Source organism: Colletotrichum aenigma (assembly GCF_013390185.1).
Source record: "Colletotrichum aenigma strain Cg56 chromosome Unknown KSG_Cg56_contig02, whole genome shotgun sequence".
NCBI lineage: Eukaryota > Fungi > Ascomycota > Sordariomycetes > Glomerellales > Glomerellaceae > Colletotrichum > Colletotrichum aenigma.
The window spans coordinates 3,749,830-3,775,637 of record NW_023500908.1 but is presented as its reverse complement, the minus strand read 5'-3'; the positions used below and the strand labels follow the sequence as shown (position 1 = coordinate 3,775,637).

The window sequence follows — 25,808 nt, the reverse complement described above, 5'->3', positions numbered from 1 at the left end:
CTTATCCACACCCGCGATTCATATTCCCTTCCGATGATGTTGTTTGCAAGAAATTTGTGCCTCTGCCAGCATCATGATCCTTTGGAGCAACGCAGTCGTTCACCTGGATCGGCCGCATCCAAAGTTCCCGCCAGCACAACAGGCAGGGAGGTTAACAATGGCCATGGCCATGCCGATCTAACGGTTCCGCTCGTTCCTCTCTATCTGCAGCTGGACGGGGCTGGACAGCTGCCACTTCTCTGTGCGGAGATCTTGATAGGAAAGCTCTGATGGCCCGAAGCGAGTGGATAGCGTTAAGAAGCGAAGCCGTTGGAACAGAAGCGCACCGTCTGGCCGGTTCAAATGTTCCGCCATTCCTGGACTGATTGCGGCCCTGCGTTAGCTCCCACAGGCAGCACTAGCCCAAACTCTGGTCTTAGATGATGGTCTCCTTCGAAGGGTGTGAAAGCGGCCGCCATTGGTGAGTGGCAGAATCCGTCATCACGCCACGGCAAGACACAAGGACGCAGAGAGGCTTGCGCAAAGGCCGCTCTGAAGCTCCTGCGCACCCAAGACCCAGGGTCGATTTGATGAGGACCTTCACTCCACATACCACATGCTGAACAGTTTCCAGTGCCGTAAAGCACGGACTTTGAAGCAAAGCCAGGTGCATGCGGTCTGCGGGCCATCCTCACTGCAAACCGCTGCTGATCGAGATTGCACGAAGTGTGTTGCATGGAGGCCAGTGCAGTTGCTGGCCAGCCCGCCAGTCGCGGGCGTCTAGTCAAGACCACACCCGTCCGGTGCCTTGGCTGGCTAATGAACCGCCGGGTGAGACGGGGAGCTTGGGGCCACTTAGTCCAAGACGACCGTTTCCCCAGCTTTGCCCAGATCGCCGCTCGCTCGGTGTCGGAAGACACAGACCTGAAGGGAAATACGGGTCAAGTTGGCTTGTCGGCCATCCCAAGCAAACGGCTGCGGGCACAAGGCTGCAAATTGGGAGATGGGTGTAGTCCACAAACGATACCGGTGTGAGTTGACTTGCGGCGTCCTGTGGGGATGATTGCCTGCCGCTCATGTTGTTGTGCGTTTGGGACGTGTCAATGACATGTGTGTGTCCCTCAACCTGACGCAAGCCCCGAGGAAGTATCATATCGACCCTGAGTAAGAGCGAAGATGCAGGTCGGCATATCATGGCATGGGGGTTGGGCTTGACTGTCACTTGCGGGTGCGTACCAAAGGAGGTTGTTCGTTGCGTTGGAAGGCGTGGTGCGGCGGAAGAGAGGGCGGCGAGCTTGAATAGCGGTGGTGTATGTGCTACTGCTAGACGTACTGTGGTAGCTGCTGTGAGGTGAGGTATTCGTGCACTAGGTACGTCGACTAGCAAGCGGCCCTCGGGTCTTCTCCACCCACACCCCCGGTCGCGGCCGCATCTGGGCATCTGAGCTTTCGGTTGGTTTGGAGAACAGGCATTGGCTGGTATCCGTACTGGCAGATAACAGTGTGTGCGTCCAGGCGGCGACGATTGGCGATTGAGGACCAGATCTTTGGCTGCATGGGTGAGACAGCGTGTCAGAGAAGGAGGAGCTGGAGGCGAGCAGCGGGAGAAGAAAGCAGAGGCGTGGACGGGGGTGGGGAGACAAAGAGCGAGACGAAAGTCAACGAAGAGACTGGAACGCCCTGATGTGCATCTGCCATCGTGGCATATTCATGTCGGCGGTGGTGTCGCTCAGGTTGCACAAGGTAAAGGCTTGCTGGGGTTGATGTGAGATTGAGGTAAGACTTGAGATTGGGGGGTGATGAGGGAGAGGCGGTGGGCGACCAGGGGTGAGGGAGACATTTACCACGACCACGACCACGACCACGGCCACGGGGGTGAAGGAGAGACACAGAGAGGAAGCTGGCAACCTAGCTGCCCAGGCGTAGAGGATGTTCGGGAGGCAGAAACATGACGCCGGGAACAAGAGACGGGCCTACGACCTCAGGTTAGGTTAGGTACCTAGGTACCTAAGGTACTTAGGTAAGGTAAGGTAAGGTAAGGTGAGGTAAGCTACCTAGGTGGGCTGACGTCCGTAGAGAGTACACTTGGAAGGGAGAGAACGCAGAGAGGCAGGCATGTACAACGTAACGTCGTACCTTGCTTTTTAGTCTGGCAGGTGCAGTGAGCGTAAAGTAAGGCAGAGTCTGTTCCACCTGCCCGCCCACACACGCTACAAACCCGACTTAGGCACGTAACAACACCCGCCTGCCCTTTTGCTTTCTAACAAATGTTGTGTTGGATGTCTGTCGCCTAGACCATCCGCTACCTTACAGCGCGCCCGGCTCCGACCAGCGACTGAATAGAGGCGACATGCTAAAGCAAGGTCATGCCGACCGTCTTGCTCACTACCTCACCTTAGGTAGGTACGGTGTTAGGGTACCTCGCGTACGGGCGGGCGCGCATCTGGGGGTATTTTCAAGGTTGTCCGAGGCCCTCTGTCGTGTCCATCTACTGACCATAGCTCCTGCTGCCTTATGGCCCTCTGCATCACAAACAAGCCCTGCGCAGGCGCAGAGTGGCAGAGACAACGGCAACACCTCCACAGGAATCTGTCTGAGATATCAGAATATGAAGCGGCATAACGACGAGCTTGCAGGATGGGTACTTCACCCGATATGCGTTTTTACCCATGGTATGGTACGGTACGGTACGGTACGGGTACTCCGTGCCTCAGCTACCTACCCAGCTACCTTGCCTTAACTACTTTGCACATGTGCCGAAGTAGCTTTGGATTGGTGTAAGTTGGAGAGTTCGGGGGCCCTGTGTGACGACGGGCCGAGTCCTTGGGCCACGAATGATGGATTTTCATGTGCAAGGCCCCGGGCACGGCACGGCATGGCATGGCATGGCTGAGCTTCTTTGTGTGGTTCAGCTCTCGCTCAGTACTCGGTTCGAATAAGGCAAAGTCAGCTGCTGCTTTCTTTCTTCCACGCAGCTACCTTGGATGGTTAGTTAGCTGGAGTAGGCTGTAGCCTCGAGGCAGAGCCCGTCGTCATTGACTAGCCCCTTGCCTAGACTGGTGAGGTGGTGCCGGGGTTGGAAAGCAAGCATTCTGAGGTCGTGTCGTCGATGCAGAAGTCCTTGATGAAATGAAACGGACGAAGAGAAGATTGGCCACATTTGCATTCAGTGCACTCAGGCGAGGTCAATCCAGGGCAGGACAGTTGAGACCGAAAGAGAGAGAGAGGCAGAGCGAGTTGTGTGCTCCTTCTGGAAGGACATTCTGTCAGGGGTTTCTAACAGGTCGGGTATTCATCTCAAGTGGACGCCTCTTGGATTCAGATTCAGAACACAGACAGGCGAGCCAAACTTTGACCCTGAGCGGTACGGGCCCGGCGGCGCCATCATTTCCAACGTGCGTTGCCATGCCTTCTTACCTTACTACGTACCTCGCTGCTCGCACTCTGTCTGCTGCTCTTGGAAGGTGCTGGATGGTGTTTGGTTTTGGTTCTGGTTCTGTGCTGTGCTGGTGCTGGACTGGGCTGGCCTAGGGGGGGAAAGTACCTCGCGGTGATGATCCCAGTAGCAATTGTCCACTCCTTTCCACTCTCATCCTCCATTCCCAGCTTGAGGTGACCAGCGGGGACCACACCCACCAGTGCACCCCTCTTTCGCCTTTCCCTTCCACTGGCAGCACCACCACCACCACCACCCAACCTTGAACCCACAGCTCATCATCCACTTTTCCCATGCTGCATCCCATCCATCCCCTTTCTTTTTTCCACCTTACCTTACCTGAATGTACAGTATGGGTACTCAGTACTCATCCCTCTAAAAATTCGCTGTAAGTAAAATAAAGTGCCCGTAGGGTAAGCAGCATTTACCAGAGGTGGTCCGCCCCATACAAAGCCGGCCCCTCATCTACCCCCCTCGGAACCAATCAGCAAGCTCCCATCATCAACCACGCCTTCCCCGACCTGAACATCCTGAACATCCTCACTCAGTGGGACAGGCGCCACACCTCCCTCTCACACTCCTTCTCCCACCTTCGGCTTCTCTCGCGCACTCTTTCTCTCTCTTTTCACTGTGCGTTTGCGTGTGCGTGTGTGTGCATTGGATTGAATCTCCTTGCCTTTCTATCAACCTCTCTCTTCCTCTCCTTTTACGTTCAAATTCTTTTCTCTACCTACTGCAGCAGCTTCTGCTACAACTATTACCCGACCTTACTACTACTGCACCTGCTACTGCAACTGCTGCGCGGAGCTGCACCAACCATCTCTCTCCCCTCCCCTGGTCTGGTCTGCTTTACCTACCTTACCTTACCTTACCTACCTTGCATCAAGGAGGTACTGGCATCAGAGAGCTCCTGTCGCTGCATCTGCCTGATAGGTTGGGACTTGGGATAGAATACCTTACCACTCTTCTCTGAGGTACCTCGACCTTGTCCTCTCTATCTGTCTCCTTTCCCCGGACTCCCTCATTGCGGGCGCGCTGCTGCTGCTACTGCTGCTGCTGCTGCTGCTCCAAAACGACCCAGGACGGTTCGGTACCTCACTTCTTCGTCTGGGCTGTCTCTGTACGGATACACCACCACCACACACCTCCCGCCTCCGTGCTTCCACTCCTTCTCTCCTCAGATCCGACCGACTATCGATCTAGTCAGCCACTTTAACCTTCGCCAGCAAACACCCCCGTCCCTCGTCCTTGTCTCCCCATTCGTCGTCATTTTGCCGGCCGCCCTGTCCTTCGACAACCCTTCTTCTTCCTTTCGAACTCTAGAACTTTGACATTTCCACCTCACCTTCATCTCACTCTGCAACTCTCTTCCTACGTCGCCGCCACTGTTGGACAACTGCTCCAGCATCTTTTGCATTCCCTCTCGTTACATTCCACGAGAGCCCTTTGCTTGGAATTCCCCAAAATATCGCTAGCCCTGGAACAAAGACCAGAGACGGACCATAACCCCGACCATCAAGGACGGAAACGCGCACCGGTTTTCAACCCTTCACCTACCCTCGCCTGTCTCAATCCACCTCACTGTTGCCAATCGCACCTGTGGACAGAGACACCCATATGCCACATTGCCTGCGACTCATCGCTTCCACGACTTCGCGATCCACCAAGAGAAACCCCTGAGCACTCTTTCGCCTGCTCCCGCCTGCCTAGTGCTCAATACCTTCTCGTTGCGCACCAGTGCAGAATCCACTTCCGCGCCTGCTCCTCCCAAGAAGCCATGAGGTGAGACAAGCCCTTCAAATGTCTGCTCAGGTCCTCCGCTGCCACGCTCGCTGGCGCCCTGGTTCTGTCTTCCATCGCCCCTGCCCGCCCCAACCCGCATTCCCTTTCGATCCTTTGCGCCCGTGTCTCGCAAGCTAACATGTATCCTTGCACCATGTAGAGGGGATGGCAACCGTGACTGAGAGCCCGCAGAGAGTTCCTCTGCCTGCCGACGGCCATGCCGATCTGACGTCGAACCGAATCGTACCTATCCCGACTCCAACACCCACTATCCAAATGTCTGCTCCATCTCCTGGTGAGCCAATGGAGATAACCTCCTCTGCGAACCCTAGCTCCTCTTCACCTTCCACCAAGCACGATCCAGACGCCAACGGCGACCGTAAAAATACTTCTCCCACCGACCCCAATCCCTCAGTCACAATGCCCGCTGCGCCAGCCGCTGCCGCCGCGGCTGTCCACCAGCCAAAGATTGTCCAGACTGCATTCATCCACAAGCTGTACAGGTGAGCAATAGATGCTGCTCCCAAAAGAGGGGGTTGGCTAATGCAACGCAGCATGCTTGAAGATCCCAGCATCCAGCACCTGATATCGTGGTCAGCGAGCGCCGAGAGCTTCGTTATGTCTCCGTCGGCAGACTTTTCCAAGGTTCTCGCGTACGTGAATTTGTCCCAATCTACTCTGGCCAATGGCTTATCTGAGAATAGGCAATATTTCAAGCATACCAACATATCCTCTTTCGTTCGACAGCTCAACATGTACGGATTTCACAAAGGTTAGAACGCCGCTCAGCTCGAATACGGGCAAGTTCCAAGGCTGACACGACGTAGTAAGCGATGTTTTTCACACTACCAACCCGGAGACTGCTCTGTGGGAATTCAAGCACGGAAATGGCAACTTCAAAAGGGGCGATCTCGTCGGGCTGCGGGAGATTAAGCGCAGAGCTTCTCGGCATGCTTTAGTCCACCGAGAATATCCCAACTCCAAGCCGAGCCCGTCGCAGCCAGGGACCCCGGCGGAGCCGATGCCCCCTCCCAACGACGGCTCAGATCCTCGAATGGGTGGCATTGAACACACGCTTTACGATATGAGCATGCGCTTGCAGAGAAGCGAAGAGAACGCACATTACATGCACGTGAGACAACAGGCTGTGATGGAGACAATGTCGCGTCTCCTTCAATTCAATCAAGAGCTGTCGCGGACTATTTTGAACCTGGTTCCTAGCCCAGATAATCCAGTTCACAGAGATGGTGAGTTCCGCCTCTTATGAGGGCGAGCGAATTCACTGACAGTCAGCAATTAGTTCTTAACCTGCAGGCGGAAATGGCCCGCCAGGCGGATATGCTTCGGACAATTGACGACCCTCAAGAGTCCCCTTTCGCCAATAGCCGAGCTTATTTTTCCAACGTCGAAAATGCCCCTGTTTCGCCCCGACAAGTACCCCAAGACGACCCAAGACGAGCCAATCTTGCAGTTCCTCAGCCAAGAGGGCAGAATTTCTACCGGCCTCCCGTACCTTCAAACTTATCCATTAGCACGCGACGACCGTACGGGTCAATTGGCGGGAGTTCCGCGCCCCAGGCCTCATCCCCCTTGAGGGGAGCGCCACCTCCACCTCCGCCGGGACCTCATCCCTTGGCTCAGGTTGAGCCGCCTCCTGGAAGCCTTGCCAGACGCCACACGTCTGCCGATATTCGCGCGCATGGTTGGCAGCCAGCCGCCCCGCCGTTCGCTTCCGGTCCTCCCTCCGGGCCCCCTTCAGGACCGTGGCCATCGTCGCCCAGTCGGCTCGCACCAGAGGACCAACGTCTCAGGGAGTCGTTGTCTACTTACTCACTACAAGGTGCTACTCAGTCACGCCCTCTTTCCCGGCCCGCAACTCCTCCTGCGCCATTCTCCAACGGCGGCGGAGAAGTTTTTGGAGCCTGGTCATGGAACTCGGCCAATAGAGACAATAAGAACTTGTCCGTCAGGGACAGCTCTGGACCTCCTACTCGGCGCGGCAGCATGGCCCACATCCTCAACCCGACGGACACAGCCGAGAGGGATGACGAGGACGAGGATCCGCGCGGTGACGATGACCGCAAGCGCAAGCGAATGCAGTGATCAAGCTTGCGCGATGCTGTTTCGGCGCGCGGCGCATGTCGCGCCATACGGCGAGGCGCCCGTACATTTTGTGACAAATACCGGATGAAAGTCGGAAACGTTTCTTTTTGTATAGAGGAAGAAAGGTGGTGCCGGATTCGGGCCGGCATATGATTTTGCACGGATACCTCCTCCACGGCCGTCCACCAAAAACAAGACCCGAAACGTATACGAAGCCCACGGCCACAACATAATCGGATCAGGCTCCTGGTCAAACATTTTCTATCCCCAAGTGGACGGCCCATCTGGATACTTTTTCACAGCCAAAAGTTCTACACCCCTTATCGATTTACACGCATTTACACAGCATCCACGGCGGGCTTGCGTGACACAAAAAACATACACCACACAGTCTTAGTAATTCAGCGCCCTTGCGGTGTCACAGAACCAGACCCAGTGCGGATCGCGCGACCCTTTTCTCATATTTTCCCCTCTCAGATGGAGGCTGTATGTTTACTGTCGGAGCTCAGGAAGAGGAATACCCAACGGACACTCGGCGGCGGGATTTGTCAGGATTTGTCCACATGGGGGAATAATTGCGTTGGCGATACTGCATTTAGGATGCGTCAGAGGAATGAGGTGATTTGAAGCATTTTCCATATCTGATTAGTAGGAGCACCAGCTATGTGTGGCTTTCGATATGGTGCCATGGCGAATGCCACGGGAGGTCTTGGCCGGATCTAGTATGGGAAAGGTGCAATGCAACACCGAATACCAATGCAGAACATAATTTTCACTGATTTATGTTGCTGTCGACCGCGGTGACCGTCGGTATGGGACTTGGAAAATGCGGCCGACGACGCCGACAAGGGAGGCAGGCCGATGACGTTTTCCGTGAGATTAGGTCCCAAGGCTTCGGGTCAAGGGAGCCAGCCGCAAACAATTGTCGATCTGCGCCCTGTCTTCAGCGCCGTTTTGATCCGTTTCTACCACCGTCCCGGAGACGACGACGACGACGACGACGACAACCGTTCGGGCTTCTGCGCTTAGATGCTACCATCCACCTTCTTCGTCTTCTTCTTCTTCTTGTTCTTCTTCTTTGTTTTGGCTTCGCCTGTCTCGGGTACCACCGCCTCCCCTAACCGTATGGCATCTTCAGGTCTCGCTTCGGAGACGCCGGCCTCCGCGTCGCCTCGGTGCGTCTCGACATCCGGTACAACAACAACATCGCCCGCTTCGGGAATATCTTCTTCATCCATTCTGACCCTCTTGATCTTCTTCTTTCGGCCAAGTCCGCTCCGTCCCTCCTCTTCCTCGCTCTCCTCTTCTTGAACCCTGCGCTTCTGCGCCGTCTTGTTGTCGACTTCGCGGCCACGCTTGCCGAGGAGACGACGGCTCAAGTCCCGCGTTGCCGCGGAAGCCTGCTCCTCGGATTTGGGCGCGGCGTAGCCGAGGCCTGTGTTGGGGTTTTCGAAGCGCAGGTCGGAGTCGTCTGCCACGCGGGTTCTGCTGGTCGTTGTGGTCGTAGGCGTTGCCGCGGGTGACAGTTTCGTGAGGGAGGAGAATGTGCCGTTGTTGGCGGGTGCAGAAGTCGAGGCTGACGCTGACGAGGATGACCGCGCGAGGGAAGGGTATTTTGCGCGCATGGAGTTGAGGAACGTCGTCTGCTTTGCGGAGGCGAGGGATATCCTGTTGTAGATTGCGTTGAAGTCTGCTGAGGCGGGGAGCTTGGGCGCCGACGGGGCGGGTTCTGAGGAGGGTGCCATGGTTTGTCTGTCTTTTTCGAAGCGTCTGGGCTATTCTCGCGCCGTGTGAGATGACAATTGACTTGTTCGCGTGGAGGCAGGATTTGCGCTTCGTCGTCGAAGCTGTTTGCGACAAAAGAACTCGAAACCAAGGTACGGTAGGCAGAGATGGAAAACGGCATCCCAAAAGTTTTTTGGATAAGCTTGGTCCGTGCAGGGTCGTTATCGTTATCTTGAGCTCCGAAGCGTCAGAGCGCGCGCGCCTTATCTTAGCGTCTTCTTTTTGCAGCACGCTAAAGGGAGCAGGTTCAGGGGTTCGCAGGTGTCAGATGGAAGCCAGCCCGCGGAGAGAAAAAGGGGGTTGCGTCTTGCCGGGCTGAGGCGGTGCAACCTTCTCCACAGCTCACGCGGGCTTGAAGGATCGGTTTGGGTGTGTGTGCTTGCCTCCCGGATGCGGATGCGGGGCCGGGGCCGGGCCGATACGGGTACGGTTCGGGACGGTGAAAATGTGTCCGATTGATACGAGGTAATAATTTATGACGATGGAATGACAGTGATGAGAAAAGGAACGAACGTGTCATCCTCTGTGTCTCGGTTAATAGAATGCGAGGTAGGTTTGTGTCTGCGCTGAAGGACACGACGATTAAGCCCAGAATGGCATGCACACTGCGGTACATAAGCAGGCCTGGCATAAAGTAGGATTCGTTCTTGGCGTCTGCGTGCCTACCTCTGCTTTTCTTCCTCCTTTTTTTTTTTTTTTTTTTTATCTTTGGTGAGAATTTGCTGGACGTAAGCAAGACTTCTTTCTACCGCATTGAGAACGGGTTCTGTCTGACACGCGTTGCAACGTCCTTGGCGAGTGAGTCTGTGTAACAACGTTACCAATTGCACGACTTCATGACAATGTGACTAAGTCTCATGAACGGGTTTCATTTCAATCAGCGGAGGCTCGTAACATGGCGCATGCATCTTGGGGTTGTACGTTCGTAGTGAAGCTACATTGAGTGCATTACTCCAACAAATTCCTCCAGTCTTAAGACTCGGTGAAGTTTAGTCGTGTACCATGGGATCTGAGAAGATAGGAGCATACTTAACATTCGATGGGAGAAAGACTTGGGTCTGAACCATATTAACCACGCATAGACTTCGGCATTGCCAACGTCACTCCTTGATACAGACGGATTTGACTTCACGGGTTGGGATCAAGCTATAAATACGCAAACTTCACAGAAGCTCCTGTAAGAGAGGGCGTGGTCTAAAAACTTCACAACTCGGGAGCCGGTTTTCCAGGAAGCCACCAACAAAATGCTTCGCTCGACATTTCTGATAAGGAGACTCAGTTGCACCAAGAATAACGATAAATTTACATAAAGTACCACGCGTTTCATCTTCAATCGACAGGATATGGTTCGGCGAGGAGAAGGCAGTGTATCTTTGTCTTCAGCGCAGTGAATGAGGGATCGGGTTGATACTGTGTGATTCGGGGCTGACATCCGTCTTGCATTGCTCCAACATATTCTCATGCGCGGCGATTACTCAGTTGGGAAAATGCCCAGACTTTTCCATGCACCTTCATCACGCAGATAAGTTGATGTTGTGGACATGATTTATGTCGAGAAATTTTAAATAAGCCCAAACGGCTTTCTTGACACTAGGGTTGTGTTCATTTATGCTCATGCGTCCCACAGATTTGACCTCTTTCACCGACGACTTCTTGGTAGCGACTGAATAGACATCTTACCGTAAGCTTCTATTTACAGCAAATATGAATAGTCTCCCAAACTTCAGTCGTGGCAGCTACATAGACCAAGACCATGAGGATCTGATAACAACAAGGTATCATTCCCCCAATGCCTTCCCATACGACTCTGTGCTAATTTGCTCGTTTCAAAAGACCTGGCAGCAACAGCGGACTGTCTGACGACAAATTTCTTCATCTGATCACCAGCAAGCTCCTTAGAGACGCGCATATACAGGCTTGGGACCGTGAGGTGGGCGAGACGCTGTCCGCCATGATGACCATGGCCGGCTACGACGACGGAGCCAAGGCCATTCACCGGGGGTTCTTTGGGTGCCGCCGTCTCTGACTCTCTCGGACCGTATCCTTCGATTAGGACGCCTCGTTGGGAGAGTTTCATGACGGACGACCACACCCCCGTTGAGCTTAGCTGGGCCTGGCCTGACGAGCAGAGCACACCCACGGTCCGTTACTCGGTTGAGCCCATCGGATGGACTGCAGGTTCTGCCAACGAACAAGCTGCTGCTTCACTGCTGAACAGAACCAGATCGTATGCTCAAGGTCTCGATCTGTCTTGGTACAGACACTTTCTGCGAAGTACGACGATTTGTTCGAATCATGCAACCCAAATGTCCAGAAACGGATGTCAAGATTATGATATAGACGGAGCTGTTTCTTCCTCGCAGACCTTCTCTGCCTTTGACCTCGAGAACGACGGGAGCACCACGGTCAAGTCTTACTTCATACCCACCGTGAAGGCCTCCTCTCTGGGCATATCGAATTTGGACCTGGTTGAGCAGGCCATACAAACCCTGCAACCACTCGGCCCAGAATGTTCCTCGACAGCACTCATGGGCCAATTCAGCTTGCTCAAAGACTTCATTCTCTGCCATCACCCCACGGAGCAGCCGGTTGTGGAGATAGTCGCAATAGACTGCGTTAACCCGACCGACTCCCGCGTCAAGATCTACATCCGGTCCAAGAATACGACCTTTGGCAGCATGATCGACGTCATGAGCTTAGGCGGACGACTCCCCTTCCTCTCCGATACCGTCATGTCCTCGCTCAAGGAACTCTGGGTTGCAGTCTTTGGTTCCGGCGCAGAAGACAACGTGGGTGCCTTGTCGAGGCCGCTGCCCACGATAGATCATCGCACCAGCGGCATCCTGTACTACCTAGAGCTGAAACCTGGTGCTCCACTCCCCAAGCCCAAGGTCTATCTGCCTGTTCGACATTACGCTCTCGGACGACGAGCAGATTGCGCGTGGTCTGTCGGGCTTCTTGGAAAGGAGAGGCAAGTCCTTGGCAAATGATGTGACGTATTACGAAGGAGTAAAGAGTCTGTGGTGAGTCTGACGGTGGCATTCATGTGGATGAAATGCTGACTCTTGACAACGCAGCAAGCATCGGAGGCTCGAGGATGGACTGGGATTTCACACATACATCACCTGTGCTTCAAAGAATGGTTCAGTGGCCGTCAGTACTTATCTGAACCCTGAGCTGTACCACCCTTCGAGGTTTGAATGTACTGGGTCTCGAAGCAATCATCTATGACTTGAATATTAGTTTGCCGAGCGGCATCTCCTTTTTTGTCCGTAGGGACACAAATGCCGAGACGTACGTATAAGCGCATTGATACCACCAGATTTCCTTCTTGCTCGTAATTAAACCAAGAGTCCCAATATGTCTTACTTCATCTACTTCTACCATCCCTGGCTTATGGCCGCCGTCGCCCCTAGCACGCAAGCCACGTCGCTTCTTCCTTGCCATCTCCAAAAGCTCTTCCCACTCCTCCTCCGTCTGCGGGAATCCCTCTCCCGTCTCAGGATCCCACTTAGACTGCTCCCCAGAGCCAACGCCGCCCTGGCGCATTATATTCGTCCCCCAGAGACCAGAAACCCAAAACTTCGTGTCCTTCGATGGCAGTGGCGTCTGGCAACCCCAAGTATCGTCCTCCGGAAACTGCGCTCTTTCAGCAATTAGGATAACCTCCTGCATGGTAAGAAGCCACTCGTGAATAGCAGAGACGGCCTCGCCAAGGGTGACGTAGGGCTTCTCCAGCGCTTGAATGACCAGCTTCGGCTCCTCGGTCATGAACAAGTACGGTTGACTCTTGCACTCCTTGTCGCAGCAGTAGAACTTTGTAACGCCCGCGCGCTGAGCCTCCTTGATATTGTCCCAATCAAATGTATGCAGCTCCGTCATCCTCTCGCTAACCGCGAGGAATTCGTCAAAAATGCCGGCAGATGTCACGATGCGGGACAAAAGGGGGCAGGTAGCAGGCAGCAAGGCCACGGTGTGAAACTTCTTGGAGCCGTCCGGATTCTCGATTACAAACGGTTGACGGTTCTTGAACGCCTCGCCTGGGGCAGCTGTGCTATCGAGGACGGCGATGTCGGTGATGGGCCCGAAGATCGGCCAGACCAGGAGCAGGGCTCGGGGCACTCGAAGGCGGCGGCGGGCTGGACTTTGTCCCAGAGAGACCATCGTCGGACCGAGGGAGAACTGTTCGTTCAGTGATGTCCAGTGGCGAGTAGACGACGTCAATATGGGCCTCAGTTGAAGACATGGTGCAAGTGCCGCCAACTGCGACGTCTCTGACGTACGAGAGAAGGAGAGGAGGGTAAGGAAGCCAAAGGACCGGTGGTGAGAGAATGAAAAGGAGGCAGCTGAGAAGTTCTCATGCACATTGAAATACCTTAGGTACCAACAGATGGTTCATAGCGGAGTAGCAATCATAAGTTGCAATGACTGGCTTTGGCGGAAGGCGTCCATTTACTTACGTGGGTGTCAACTTACTATTAACCCCACACTCTCGTATTTGAGTATATTCGACCTCGATAGCCCCCGCGAATCTTTGTTTCTTCCACATGTCATTCAAAATATTATCTGAACCTGCAATTGAAGCACATCATCGCAAACAATATGCGTTCCTTCGAGATCCCTTAGCTGCAAACGTGGACCAGAGGCATGCTGTCTCAGTATATAACCCACCTTCTCACTCCAGGTTGCCACATACGACCATACCCATTGGAAAACTCGGGATCCCGTCCGCTCTCCCATAGATAAGCTAATGAGGGCTGGAGTAGTAGTCGGGTCGGTGACGACCGGCGAATGCCCGGTGTTGTATGTTTTTTTGATGTTTTTGCCTCTGTCCTGGTGGTGGGTGACGATAGCTTCATTTTGCCAGTCATGGGGGAAAGCGGGGCCATCCACAGGCTCACCCTGAAGGAACCTGTTTGAGACTAAGCACGGACTACGAATCAAGTATATGGGTTAGGAAAGCCACGTTCACAATGCTTTGAGGTTATTGGCGGGGTTGACTTTGATATGTGGTAGACGCTGTCGCTTATCTAAATGTGACAGCAATCTTGATGTGCTTCGTGAAAGGCACCTCAAGTTCGACCCCTGCCTGTTTGCCGTCAACAGAAATACTCTGTTTCCTCTCCCAGACCTGACTGGGAATTCTCACTTTGCCCTCAAGACCAAGCGGCGCCCAGGCCTCCAGCAACCACCCAGCCTTAAACACTTGCCACTTCACAACGATTCCATCCCCAACAGGCGTCGGTACTCTTCCTTGCGCCCATTTCAGCCCATTCACATCAAACCTCGGCCAGATCTTAAACTCCTTGAACCCAGGCGCGAGAGGCTCGACGCCCAGGGCGTACTGCGACAGTATCGAGGTCGGCCCGGCGCCAAAGAGCTGCGCGTATGAACAAAAGTTGCCTTTGAAAGGCGTGCCGTCGGGGTTGAGAAACTCCCAGGTAGTGCCGGTGAAGTGTTCGCTTGATTTGTCTGCCATGGGGCTAAAGACGCTGCGAAGTACGCGCTCGCCTTCGGCTGGTCGACCTGCTTGAAGCGCAGCTTGAATGTGGAAGGCGGACATTATGGGTGAGATGACGGGCGGTGGACCGGGGGTGTCTGGGCTAAAGGATAAAGGGGCCTCATTGATGGTAGAGGGCAAGACGAGGGAACCGAACTTGTCGAGCAGGCTAGGCATCTGCTCTTCTTTGCATATGTGTTTTGGAATAAGCCAGGCGTGCATTTCTTGCTGGAAGCCTTCGGTGCGAGTGTCTGTGATATTGTAGTGCCCCGAGTTTGCGTTGAAGCAGTGCTTCCGAACTGCGTCCACCATGCTTATGGCCGACATTGCGTAGGCTTCTGCTGCCGCTTTGTCGGAGATGCCTGGGCACAAGGCAATATGTGCGCAGGCTTCGAGGGACGCAATGAACAGGGCATTGCGCTTTGTGCTTTGTGGAGATGCCTGTTTGGAGTCCATTGTAATAACCGTAGTCTCCCGCGTCGAAGCCTTCGGCGCAGACAAGACCGTCCTTGTTTACTCGTGCTGAAACATAGGCGATGCAGCTTTTCAGCTTGTCCCAGCAGACCTTGACCAAATCATCGTCTCCGGTGTACAGCCAGTAGTCGTAGATCACAAGGATCAGGTAGAGAGAGTAGTTGATTGTCTCAATATTGAAGAAACCGTCAGTCAGATCTCTGGTGAAGTCTCGGCCAGGAGGCACCCCTCCCGGAAGAAGCCGTCGCCCTGTTTCGTCACCCTTAAACCTCAACATAGAAGCGGCAATGTTCCCTCGTATGTACTCTGAGCCCGCCGTGGAGTAGTAAGCTGATCGTCCACCCACGATGATGTCGGCTGTCCATGGGTATCGATCCCGCTTGGCACCATCAAAGACGAATGGAAACTGATTTGTTTTCAAGCCAAAGTCACCGAGAACCGCCGGTGTATTAAGCCCAGATTGGTAAAGTACTTCATTGTTAGGATTTCGGACCATGAGGTTTCTGAAGCGGCAAAGTTGATCTTGCCCTGCCCCGATGGCAACGGAGCCCTTGGGGAAATAGGGGAAATCGGGGTGATCGGGAGGAACTGCAAGACTTGCGAAGCCCTCTGTGAAATAGTTAGCGCAGCCACTCAATTTCTCCCAAAGCTGATATCACCTACCGACTTTCAGACCACCTTGCTTGAAAGTTACAACTTGGCTGTCGTCGATGCTGATAGACACAGGGGCGTCGCCGATGCAACTCGTCCTAATGCGCAACCATTCGCCTTCAGATATCTTGGGCTCAGGGATCTCAACTGAGGCAATGAGCTTTGGAATCAAAGTTGTTTGGGGCTTATTGTAGTAGCCGAACCACTGTTCAATGACTGCTTTGCCATTTTCAACATTGAGTTGGAAGAGCATTCCCGGCATGCCAGGAGACACGCGAACCATCCACGCTAGACCTCCCTCAAGGATCATGCCATCAAACTCCAAGTTGTAGTCCGTCCACAAATGTCCCCACCCATAAGCATTGCATCTTTGAGAGTTTACCAAGACACCCATGTCTTCCGATACCTGCCATGGGGAAGGTATAGAGCGAGCCGGTACGCAGTTCAGCTGCAACGTCCTCGCTCCATATCCCCAGAGCTCTGACAGAGTCTCGTCAGAGCATTGAAAGTATCCCGGAAGCTTATCAACCGGAATATTCGAGGTTGTGGGCACGAAGCCTACCAGAGAGATGCGTACGGAGCATGGGCTCTTCGTGATGAGAGAGACCTTGAGCCAGCGCTGGCTTCCTTGCACACACTTGGCCTCGTAGAAGCCCGGGCCGCTCACTCGAAAGCGAACACGGCGGGAGGTATCGGCACCGGCTGAGAAAGGGTATGGCCCATCGCCTTCGCCCTTTGTGATCCCTGGGTAACCTTCGGAAACCGTGAAGTCAATCAACGCCTTGTTGGAAGGCGTGCCAAGCCCGTGGATATGTAGCACTGGGATGCCTGTCACGGCGACGCCATAGTCAAGGGTGACACTACCACTCTCCTCTGTGGAGTTGGTGAGAGTGGCATAGCTATCAAGTCGAGAAGTCGTGAGGCTGTTCGCGGATGTTGTGTTGACAAAATTGTGTACCCGTTTTGGTACGAGGAAATCGGGGATCTCGTCTTTCGCGAAGAGATAGTTGGGCGAGAACGGCTCCGGTATGGTGGAGGGGATGCTAAATTCGAGCTGAGCCATCTTTGCGTACTTGAATACCTTCTCTGGCCTTTTCTGTTCTTATAAGCTTCCAAACCAGATCATCGTGCGTTGCAGTCGCGAACTATTGTCAAGCCTAAACACTTCGTAGTCGGCACATGGAAAGAATTGTGGAAGAGGTCTATGCCGTCGGCGCTTCCATCTACCGGATCAGACGACCGAGAAAGCTGCCGAAAGACCGGGTGTTTAGGACTCCCCTTTCGAGCATTAACCAGGCCAGCCGGCGAGCATAAAGCTAGTCTGCCCAGAGACCGGGCTTGTCTAATCTGATGGGAACGATGCTAGGTGGGCTAACCACGCAGGGTTCTTCCATTACGACTTGCTTGTCACCGCAAATAGTTGATGAGGCCTGTCTAGATGGAGTAATAACGGGGAAACCGCGGGGAAAGCATTGGATCACGTCGTCAGAGAAGAGCCGGTCTTGGTCATGAGGACGGCGAAGTTCGTCCTGAGTCGCTAATTCAAGTTTGCCGGCCCCAAACTCCACAAGCTCCACAAGCTCCACTGCAACCCCCGCAGTGCGAGCGCACCGGGGGTAGCAGCTCCCCTGTCAAAGTAACTCTCATTGGCCTCGTTCGTGAAGCTGAAGATCCGCAAATCCCCCACGGAGAAATACCCCTGTTACACAGCATTGTCAGACCCTGCCTGCCGCTCTTTGCAATTGAGTTTTGTCGCGTGTTGACGTATCAATACCAGAATGACGAACCCGAGAATCTGGCCATAGTATGCCCCGCCTTCCTGGTCTCTTTACCTGGTTCACGGCAGATGATTATGGGATCCTAGCCCGGACATGGTGAATCCCCAATTGAGTAACACCAAGCCCCCGGGCCCCCGCAAATGCCAAATGCAGTCATGGTACCCGCCCCTGTCTTCTCCAGATGTGTCAAGTGGCCCCTCGTTTTCTGGAGTCCCAGGTTCATATGAGCCGTAGCCTCGGGAACACGATCTCAACCTTCGGCAATAGTGAGGCTCGTGGCACCACCTCGGCGAAGCGAACGGGAGATGAAAACCTACCGTCGTGTATAAAGCTTGGGGTGGCCACTTCTATTGCGACGTGGTTGTCTACTCGCAAGCGTTGACTTGACCTCGATTAAAGTGAGGACATATCCGCAATTGCTTCATTAACCGAAAAGACGGCCTCAAAGAAGGATCTGCATGCGTCGTAGCATGTTGAAGCACCGACGAATGTCGACCTTGAGTCGGTCGCCAACCAACAGGACGAGAAGATCACTTTTCAGTACATATGGGAGAACAAGAGAGTTCTGGGATGGTGTAAGTTGATGAGCCTCATACGAGACAGGAGCTATCTCCAACTCACGCTCGCATCAAGGCCTCCTGATCTTCCTCTTGCCGGTGAACTTTGGCTACGAGGCCAGCACTGTTGGTAACCTGCTTGCTGTAACGCCCTTCCTTGAGGAATTTGGCCAGCAGGTCGACGGCGAATGGGTCGTCAGTGCCAGAGATCAACAAATCCTCAACGCAGCAACGACAATCGGTCTCTTCGTCTCGGCGTTCGCGACCGGCTTCGTTTCGGACAGACTTGGGCGCAAGAAGACTATCATCGGTGCCTGTATTCTTTGCGTTGCCGGCGTCATCGCGCAGTACTTCGCCAAGTCCATTATGCAGATATTCGGCGGAAAAATCGTGGCCTGCTTCGGCTTCGGATTGGGGCATTCTCTCGACCCCGTTTTTGTTGCAGAGCTCGCGCCTGTCAGGATGCGTGGGACCTGCTTGGCGTTAGTGGTGCGTCACACCTGGACTTAAATCCCCTTTGAAACATAACTAACCTTTCAAAGAACACTATGATTGTGATCGGCCAATGGCTCAACTCTCTGGCTGTCTTTGCGAGCGACAAGACGCACACTGACCAACTCGCATGGCGCATCCCTATCATCACACAGATCATCCCCCCGGGCCTGCTCCTGCTGGGTCTGCCTTTTCTGCCCGAATCACCCTCTTGGCTGATTATGCATGGAAGGCCCGACGAAGCGGCCAAGTCTTTCCATCGATTCAACGGACCCAACTTTGATGTCGATGAAGCCATGACCATCATGACGGTGGCGGTAGCCAAGGAACAGGAATCCTCGAAGGAGGGTGGATCTTGGCTTCAGTGTTTCAAGGGCCCTGATGGTCGTCGGACACTGATCATTTGTTTTGTGTTCATCTCACAACAATTCATTGGAGTGAACTTTGTGTCTGGCTACTTGACGTCAGTATAGAGACGGGAAAAGCAGTACGGTCTTCGTTGCTAACATGGCTGCAGTTACTACTTCCGTCTCGCGGGCGTCCAGAACCCGATCGGCATCGCTCAGGCAGCGTTTGCTGTGCAGCTCTTCGGCAACATGTGCTCCTGGCCTCTCATTGACCGCGTCGGTCGCCGCCCAATGATTGTCGGTGGCTGTTTTGTCATGACGGCCACTTTGTTGTTGATCGGAGGCATCGGCACGTTGGAGAACAACCAGAAGGCGTTGATGGCCACCGTCAGTCTGATGACGATCTGAGGCTTCTTGGTAAGCGCGACGCAGTCAGACTTTGTGGAATTGTACCTAAGTTCTCACAGTACCAAATGACACTCGATGCGACGAGCTACTCGGTTGGAGGAGAAACGCCAAGCAACCAACTTCGCCAAAAGACGTACAGCATCAACATCATGTCCGCGACAGCTGTCTCGTGTATGACGCTGCAGGTGATGCCATACCTGTGAGTCTAGCCCCTACCGATGCAAGAAACAGCATGAGCGCACAACGGACCAAAGCTAACGTTTGGTAAACCAGAATCAATCCTGACCAGGCTAATTTGGGGGCGAAAATCTGCTTCGTATTTTTCGGTCTGTCGGTGCCCATGTGCGTATACTTGTACTTCTGCTTGCCAGAGATGAAGGGTCGCAACTATCTCGAGCTGCAGGAGATGTTCCAGAAGGGTGTGCCAGCACGGAAGTTCAAGACGTATAAGTGTGATTGCATGCTTGATGCATCGCAGACCAAGGTGGTTGACCGCGAGGAGTAGTGGGTAGGAGCACTGCTGTGTTGACGACACTCAAGCGGGGCAATTTGTTCGCATATCTTAGATTCATAGCTTGGCTGGCGTGAATGGAAAGCCTTGAACTCGAACGCCCAAGGCGAAGCGAGGAGGTTGGTCCTCAGGCAGAAGCCCCCCTGAGGCAGCGACGCCCTCCGTCCCAACGCGGCCGCCCCATGGTATATGCCCCCAAAAGACAAGTCCGTCTATCACAACAGTCCGTGGTCTAGTGGGATCAGTATGCGCTTCAAAGCGAGTTTTTCTGAACGTCTCACGCCACGGGTGCGCAGGGTTCGAGACCTGCCGCCGTTAGAAAAATTCCTTGCATCGTTACACCTGAGGTTGGTAAGAATCTCCTGGGAATTTTCATAAGCCTCTGGCTGAACTTTTTTTGTTTTTTTTTTCAAATTTTATTTTCAGATTTGTTTTCGCATGTACCTCATTCATTGATTGCGACTGATGGCTTTGATGTGGTCGCGGTTTTCGAGTGTGAGTCGTCGACGCGAAGGGCAGGAGCTTAATTACCCCACACAAAGAGGTGTGGGCGTAGAACGACCCGAGAGTCTGGTACGCTAGGCCCGTGCGGTGCTAGCCCCCGCTTGTAACGGGGCACGCGCTGGTGCCCCGAGCTTCAGGGAAGAAGGTGTGGTCTAGGCAAGGTAGGCAGGCAGGCGTCAAGACCCAAGGTCCCAGGACCGACTCAGTGTCACCTCATTCCGGTCGGTAGCGAGATTGATTCGTTGCCCGCGACACGGGAATAATGCAACTGCCGATCAGTTTCTGATGTCCCGGCGATGTGCGATGCCCATCGGACTCTTCCGCGACCCAACGCGACCGCTCGGAAGAGAAGCTGCGATCTTCTTTCATATGGATAAGCTCCCCAACAGCGCTTCCATCTATTCTGATGCTAGGATTTCCCATGACGACATCTTAAGTGGTTAGGTCGGATCTAGTCACAAAGTCCCAGAACATTTCGGCCAAGACAGCCCGTCCCGGGAGCTAGTTCTTGTCGGATGCAAAGTTAGATTAGATGGATCCGTGATTCTGGGTTACAGGGGTTTTCTGACTCGTCGAGGAACATAGGGTCCAGGACAACGGAGGTAAGTCTGTGAATAGGACAAATGCCGTTGCGTGCGAAGCCGGGTCAGCACTAGAAGATTGGATAAATCTGGGGTGCTGATGGTCGGTGTTGACAGCGGTGGTGAAAGGGTGGCTCGTAAGCCCACCAATCCGGTTATCAGGAGCAACTTATGCGCCCATCGTCTGTGATGGAAGCATCTGAAACGTCTAGATTGACCGTATGCAGGTCGTAAAACCTCTTGAAAGGCCCGACTGTTTGGCTGCAGCGGTCCCACGCTCATGGATGACCGGGGTCCAGGTCGGACGGTTGGGTACGGTACGCGGGGGTTGGTGGCCCCGCCTCAAGAGCCCAGCATGATTGAATATTGTAGCGTCTTGTCTATAGCAGCTATCTTCCGCGACAAGAGAAGTCTCGATTGATGCAAGCCGATGTGATGGAAACGTTGCAATGCCATTCAATGTTGACAGTAATATCGCCCGGGTTCGGTAGCTCGTACATGGTGTCTTTCAGCCCGTTGGAACGCATGCACCATGGTGTGATCCACTGCGTCAACGGTCTCCAAAGCTAGGTATAGCCTTGTGTGGAGACGCCAAACCGCATGAGCTGCCTGTACTCTTCGATTTGTGCAAGAAAGGTTCTTCCGGAAGACTTGTGATAGCCGGCAGCCATCGACGTCAGTCTTCCAGGAAGGCTGAGCCGAGCAAATCCCGTTCTGCCTATTGCTGGCACAAGCTCACCAGTGCAAAGCCTCTTGTCAAAATTGGAACGCATGCTTTTGTGCGGGAGCAGCACGCAATCTGCTTGGCGCAATACTTCTGTTGCAATCTCGGCTGTGGCCATCCGTCGGACTGTGTTCGCGGTCAATCTTGGACGCATCTGGCTTCCAAACAATCCAGCTCACCGACACACCAAGAAGGGTAGCGTTGGAGTGGGTCGATGTCGGCCGACACTTCCTTGTGTGTCTCATAAGTTAAGCGACCCCATTCCTCGGACGTTTTCTGAGAGTGCCCGACTGGTATTCTTCTTTCCGTGCGTTAGATCAAATAGTGATTCAAGGCATTGGTTCTCTTGATGCCGGCACCGTTCAATGTGGCAGACTCGGTGATGGAGACATCGTCGGGGAAGAGAGGAGTGTCGGTGAAGGATGGCTGTCACCCACAAGCACTGTCCTAGTTTCCGAATCTCTGGGTTCGAAGATGGCGTACTTTCAAAGTCGGCCAACTGGCCATTCTGGGATACATAGCCCGCAGAGGGGGGCGGCCGAGAAGCCGGTCATGGCCGCCTGGCGGATGCCTCGTTCCAAGACCTGCAGAGTATCCATCTGCACGCATGAGAGATTAGCATGTGACGTTGAGGGAGAGGATTCATTCTGCCTTGAGCTCCGCTAGAACACAACCACGGCTATCCCAAAGAGCTCGGGCCAAGCTGATTGAAGTTGTGATGGTTGTCTGGTCAAAAGAGCGCGCCATCGCGACGACTGGGAATTGCAAGGAAGTGTTGTCGACGAGAAGCACCAGCTTCAGTCAATGCACCGGGGCGGGGTCGGCGGTGGGCACCCCAAGGTCCCCCCCTGGCGCTCCCCGCCATGTTCAGTGCCTGCACCGTGGCGCCTGCCTTGCACGGGGCGCCGCTAGCGTAGTGCCCGTGACAGGCCCCGCTGTGCTTGGTAGGGGTCTCCTTGAAGTCCCAGAAATTCAATTGAGGGTCCATGCATCTTCTTCCAACTACACACCACTCCAAGCTGCCATCCTCGTCCATGATACAACCTCCAATCCGGGTGCGCCATTTCTTTCCACATTGCTACGCCGCTCTCCTGCATCCATTGATTGGAATAAGAACGATTCTGACAATCAATCAGTCTGCCTTAGGGGCCAGAGGCACCACGGCCCCAGTTATCCGCTGACCATGCGTTTGCGAGATCCTGGAAACGTCGTGGCTGAGGATCACAGTTATCGCCACCCTTGAAGCCCTTGGCTGTCTACGGATCCCTCTTCACTCTGGAATCACACGGAACACGGACACGGAAGCGGGAATTGGCACGTTTGTCAAGACTTTGTCCTGCTACAGGACTGGCCAGCTTCCGCTTGAGGCATCGCTTATGCAGGGCCAATCCCACGGCACATCGCCTCTGTTTCCGACAGGCAAATAATTCGTTTCCAGTGTCCGCAAGGCATTGGATAACTCATCGCCGAAGAGAGAGCGGTGAACTGGGGTAAGAGCGGGGATCAACATTCAATCGACGTATCTTCTACAGTCTTGGGGGCCGACGCACCTCTGATCCCTGCCATTTCTGGCATCCACCATCCCAGAGCCGCCGCTCCTTTTTCGCGAATTTTCTCTTGCATACCACCATGCAGCTCATCACACATTACTGACCCTCCATTCGCAGAAGGCCGAGCCCCGATTCAAGGAACGACCTCGACCCAAACTGTGGCTGTTGCCTTCTCTCTTTGCCTCTTTTCATCACGTTGGCCAACCACGTGAGCACACCAGCCACACCCAGTATCCTCGCGCGGCCTTTTGATTCCAGCTCTCACGCACTAGCCACACTTCTCGCCGAGTTCTGGCGGATGCTCCGCAGTCGCTCGGCAACTCTACTTGCCAACCAGTTTTAGTTGCATCGCAAACGCACCTATACACGATGCCACTAGGCCAATTCGTTGGAATTGGTGCCTCGGCTATATCCAGCCAGCGAGCTGGACGGGTTCCTTGGATTGACATATCCCAGCGGCTTTGTGGCTGATACTTTGCATCCCGTGTTGAGGATGACAGACGCCTGGCCGGCCTCGTGAAGCGCCTTCCCCGGTTTCCATACAACAGTTCAGAGACGGGAAATGAGCAGAGAGCCTTGGGCTTATACCACGGAGACGACTCCAGGATAGGCTTGGTCAGCCTTCTGACCAGCCGCAGACCGGGTTTTTGGGCCGTTGGGTAGGGCTTTGCGGCCCGCAGCCTTAGGGATTATGTGCCGGTCTGGTACTAAACTCAAGGGTGGTTATGAGGCACAAATTGTGCTCAGAAATGCTCAAGGGCCGACTTTCTAGTCGGCCGCAAAAGGACAAAACAGCCAAGTCTGGGTGCGGACAACTGCGAATCGGGCGACCCAGCCTGCCAGCCTAAGCTCTCGATGTTGATTGCACCTGCCCAACGTGGCTGGGCTCTCGAAGCAGTTGAATGGTGGTGTCATATCACTTTGGATGGCTGGTTCGCCATTTCTGGTCATCTCTCTTCTTTCAGTCAGCCCGTGAGTGCTCGAGACGAACGTTATTTCAATTTTTGAGTATAAGACCATCAACTGTCCATCGTCACCAACAACATCTCAGTCTAATTACATTGTACTCGCTGATGGCTTCCTACAGTTCAAATTGTTCAACCCTATCTGTAGTTTACCTTAGTTCATGCCATAATGTCACCCTCTGAGCGGAGACCGCCCCTTGAGAGGTGAGTTTCCAGTTGACTTCATGTCATGATTTCAGGCTTGCTAACCTTTTGCAATCAAGCAGTGTCACTCCATCTATTCGATTTGACCCTCTCGCTGCCCGTATTCCACGCCAATCACAGCTTGCGAGGTTCCAACGCGAAGACCAGAGAGAAGGAAACGCTCTTGTCACCCTAGCCGACAGTTCTCGAGATGTGAAGTCAGCGATTCAATACCACAAATCCCGTGCCGCTCAGGCGATCAAGCTTTTCCAGAAGAAGTTTGGGAAGCAGCCCGAGCAACCGTCGACAGAGTCTGCCCAACCAGACTCAAAGGGGCGCAACTCGACCTCACAGGAGGAAGCGAGTGGCTGATGAGCATGTCTCACCGCCATTCGGAGGCCGACGAGCCCAATCGGACCCCCACACAAGGCTCAGATGCAAGTACACAATGCTTCAAGTCATGGAAGGAGGAGCAAGTTGTGCAACACATGAAAGAGCAAGGTGAGGGATGGGGCGGGGGTTATGATGAAATGCGTGGTTGTAACACTATCCCAGACAACAGTTATGAAATATCCTGCCATGTATTCTGTCAATCTTTTTCAATAACCTTTATTCAGGCCAATCATTATTTTAGGGAATTAATACCTTGTCAATCATTGTCACTGGCGAGAAACATTGGTTGAGGTGCAGGAAACAGGGGCTTCTATTCCAGCTCATGCCGCCATGCACGCCCGATGGACGTGAAATGTGCAACTATGATGTCTTGGAGTTGCCAACCCTTTCTAATATTAGGTTTATTCCATGGATCTTGGAGTTGACGGAGCTTCTGGCAACCTTTTAAGATCAGGCTGGCATGTCGGGCACAGCGATGCAGGGGCTCTCAACTCGGAAACCTTCTCCATCTGTTCTCTAACCCCCTTGTATTGCGGAAATACCTGGACGCAGACCCGGTGAAAGACTGTGTGGATGTAAATGTGAGATACGGGAAGTGGAGCGGGCCAATCGCGTTGTATGGAAACGCGGCTGGCAGACCAACGCAAGGTACCAGCAGGCGTAGCGGGGTGCGTGACATGTCCAACACGTGTGGGTTCGGCACGCACGCCCAGCAACAACCCCCGTCTCCCTCCTCTTAAAAGGGAACCCCAGACTGTCTTGCTCCTCCTCCTCGTCGTCACTCCTCACTCTATCCTGGTCAAAGCTTCTTTCCGAGATAATGCTTCCCCCGGGGGGATCAAGTCAGCCTGGTTGACCGGGCTCCGATTCCGCCTTGGACGCCGTGAGTCCGCCCGGGCAAGACCTGCATGACGATTTCCCCCACGCACAAAATGCCGGGCAGCTGCTTTGTGGGATTGACAGTGTAAAAAAGGACAGCCTTCTCGGACCGATAATGACGCCTCTCCTGTCGGTGGTTCCGTGGGTTGGTGTGAAGCTTCCTTGGAGAGCCTTGTCCGAGGCCGCGCGGGTCGTTCGATGATCCTCTCTCTTCCATGCCGTCGAT

General features: G+C 54.0%; 7 protein-coding genes across 7 annotated transcripts; 4 read left to right on the top strand and 3 right to left on the bottom strand.

Annotated features, from left to right (window-relative positions):
- Positions 1-5,617: 5,617 nt before the first annotated feature.
- SFL1 (Transcription factor SFL1) lies at positions 5,618-7,300 on the top strand (the record flags this gene model as incomplete). Its single annotated transcript, XM_037318338.1, has 5 exons — positions 5,618-5,700; positions 5,752-5,850; positions 5,902-5,969; positions 6,025-6,444; positions 6,498-7,300. 5 exons carry the CDS (start codon positions 5,618-5,620, stop codon positions 7,298-7,300), a joined length of 1,473 nt encoding a protein of 490 aa, XP_037182573.1.
- A 1,025-nt stretch (positions 7,301-8,325) lies between these two features.
- On the bottom strand, positions 8,326-9,045 carry CGCA056_v003080 (uncharacterized protein; the record flags this gene model as incomplete). The annotated part of the gene is made up of 1 exon (XM_037318337.1): positions 8,326-9,045. The coding sequence occupies one exon, from the start codon at positions 9,043-9,045 to the stop codon at positions 8,326-8,328; it is 720 nt and encodes a 239-aa protein (XP_037182572.1).
- Positions 9,046-10,789: 1,744 nt separating this feature from the next.
- Positions 10,790-12,075, top strand: tcpD (4-O-dimethylallyl-L-tyrosine synthase; the record flags this gene model as incomplete). The annotated part of the gene is made up of 4 exons (XM_037318336.1): positions 10,790-10,860; positions 10,919-11,095; positions 11,139-11,359; positions 11,426-12,075. The coding sequence occupies 4 exons, from the start codon at positions 10,790-10,792 to the stop codon at positions 12,073-12,075; spliced, it is 1,119 nt and encodes a 372-aa protein (XP_037183578.1).
- Positions 12,076-12,310: 235 nt separating this feature from the next.
- CGCA056_v003078 (uncharacterized protein) lies at positions 12,311-13,249 on the bottom strand (the record flags this gene model as incomplete). The annotated part of the gene is made up of 1 exon (XM_037318335.1): positions 12,311-13,249. The coding sequence occupies one exon, from the start codon at positions 13,247-13,249 to the stop codon at positions 12,311-12,313; it is 939 nt and encodes a 312-aa protein (XP_037183579.1).
- An 862-nt stretch (positions 13,250-14,111) lies between these two features.
- On the bottom strand, positions 14,112-16,773 carry CGCA056_v003077 (uncharacterized protein; the record flags this gene model as incomplete). The annotated part of the gene is made up of 3 exons (XM_037318334.1): positions 14,112-14,947; positions 15,051-15,668; positions 15,723-16,773. 3 exons carry the CDS (start codon positions 16,771-16,773, stop codon positions 14,112-14,114), a joined length of 2,505 nt encoding a protein of 834 aa, XP_037183570.1.
- An 808-nt stretch (positions 16,774-17,581) lies between these two features.
- CGCA056_v003076 (General alpha-glucoside permease) lies at positions 17,582-19,797 on the top strand (the record flags this gene model as incomplete). Its single annotated transcript, XM_037318333.1, has 7 exons — positions 17,582-17,584; positions 17,958-18,063; positions 18,122-18,534; positions 18,588-19,000; positions 19,055-19,271; positions 19,352-19,491; positions 19,566-19,797. 7 exons carry the CDS (start codon positions 17,582-17,584, stop codon positions 19,795-19,797), a joined length of 1,524 nt encoding a protein of 507 aa, XP_037183571.1.
- Positions 19,798-24,296: 4,499 nt separating this feature from the next.
- On the top strand, positions 24,297-24,682 carry CGCA056_v003075 (uncharacterized protein; the record flags this gene model as incomplete). The annotated part of the gene is made up of 2 exons (XM_037318332.1): positions 24,297-24,331; positions 24,394-24,682. The coding sequence occupies 2 exons, from the start codon at positions 24,297-24,299 to the stop codon at positions 24,680-24,682; spliced, it is 324 nt and encodes a 107-aa protein (XP_037183572.1).
- Positions 24,683-25,808: the final 1,126 nt, after the last annotated feature.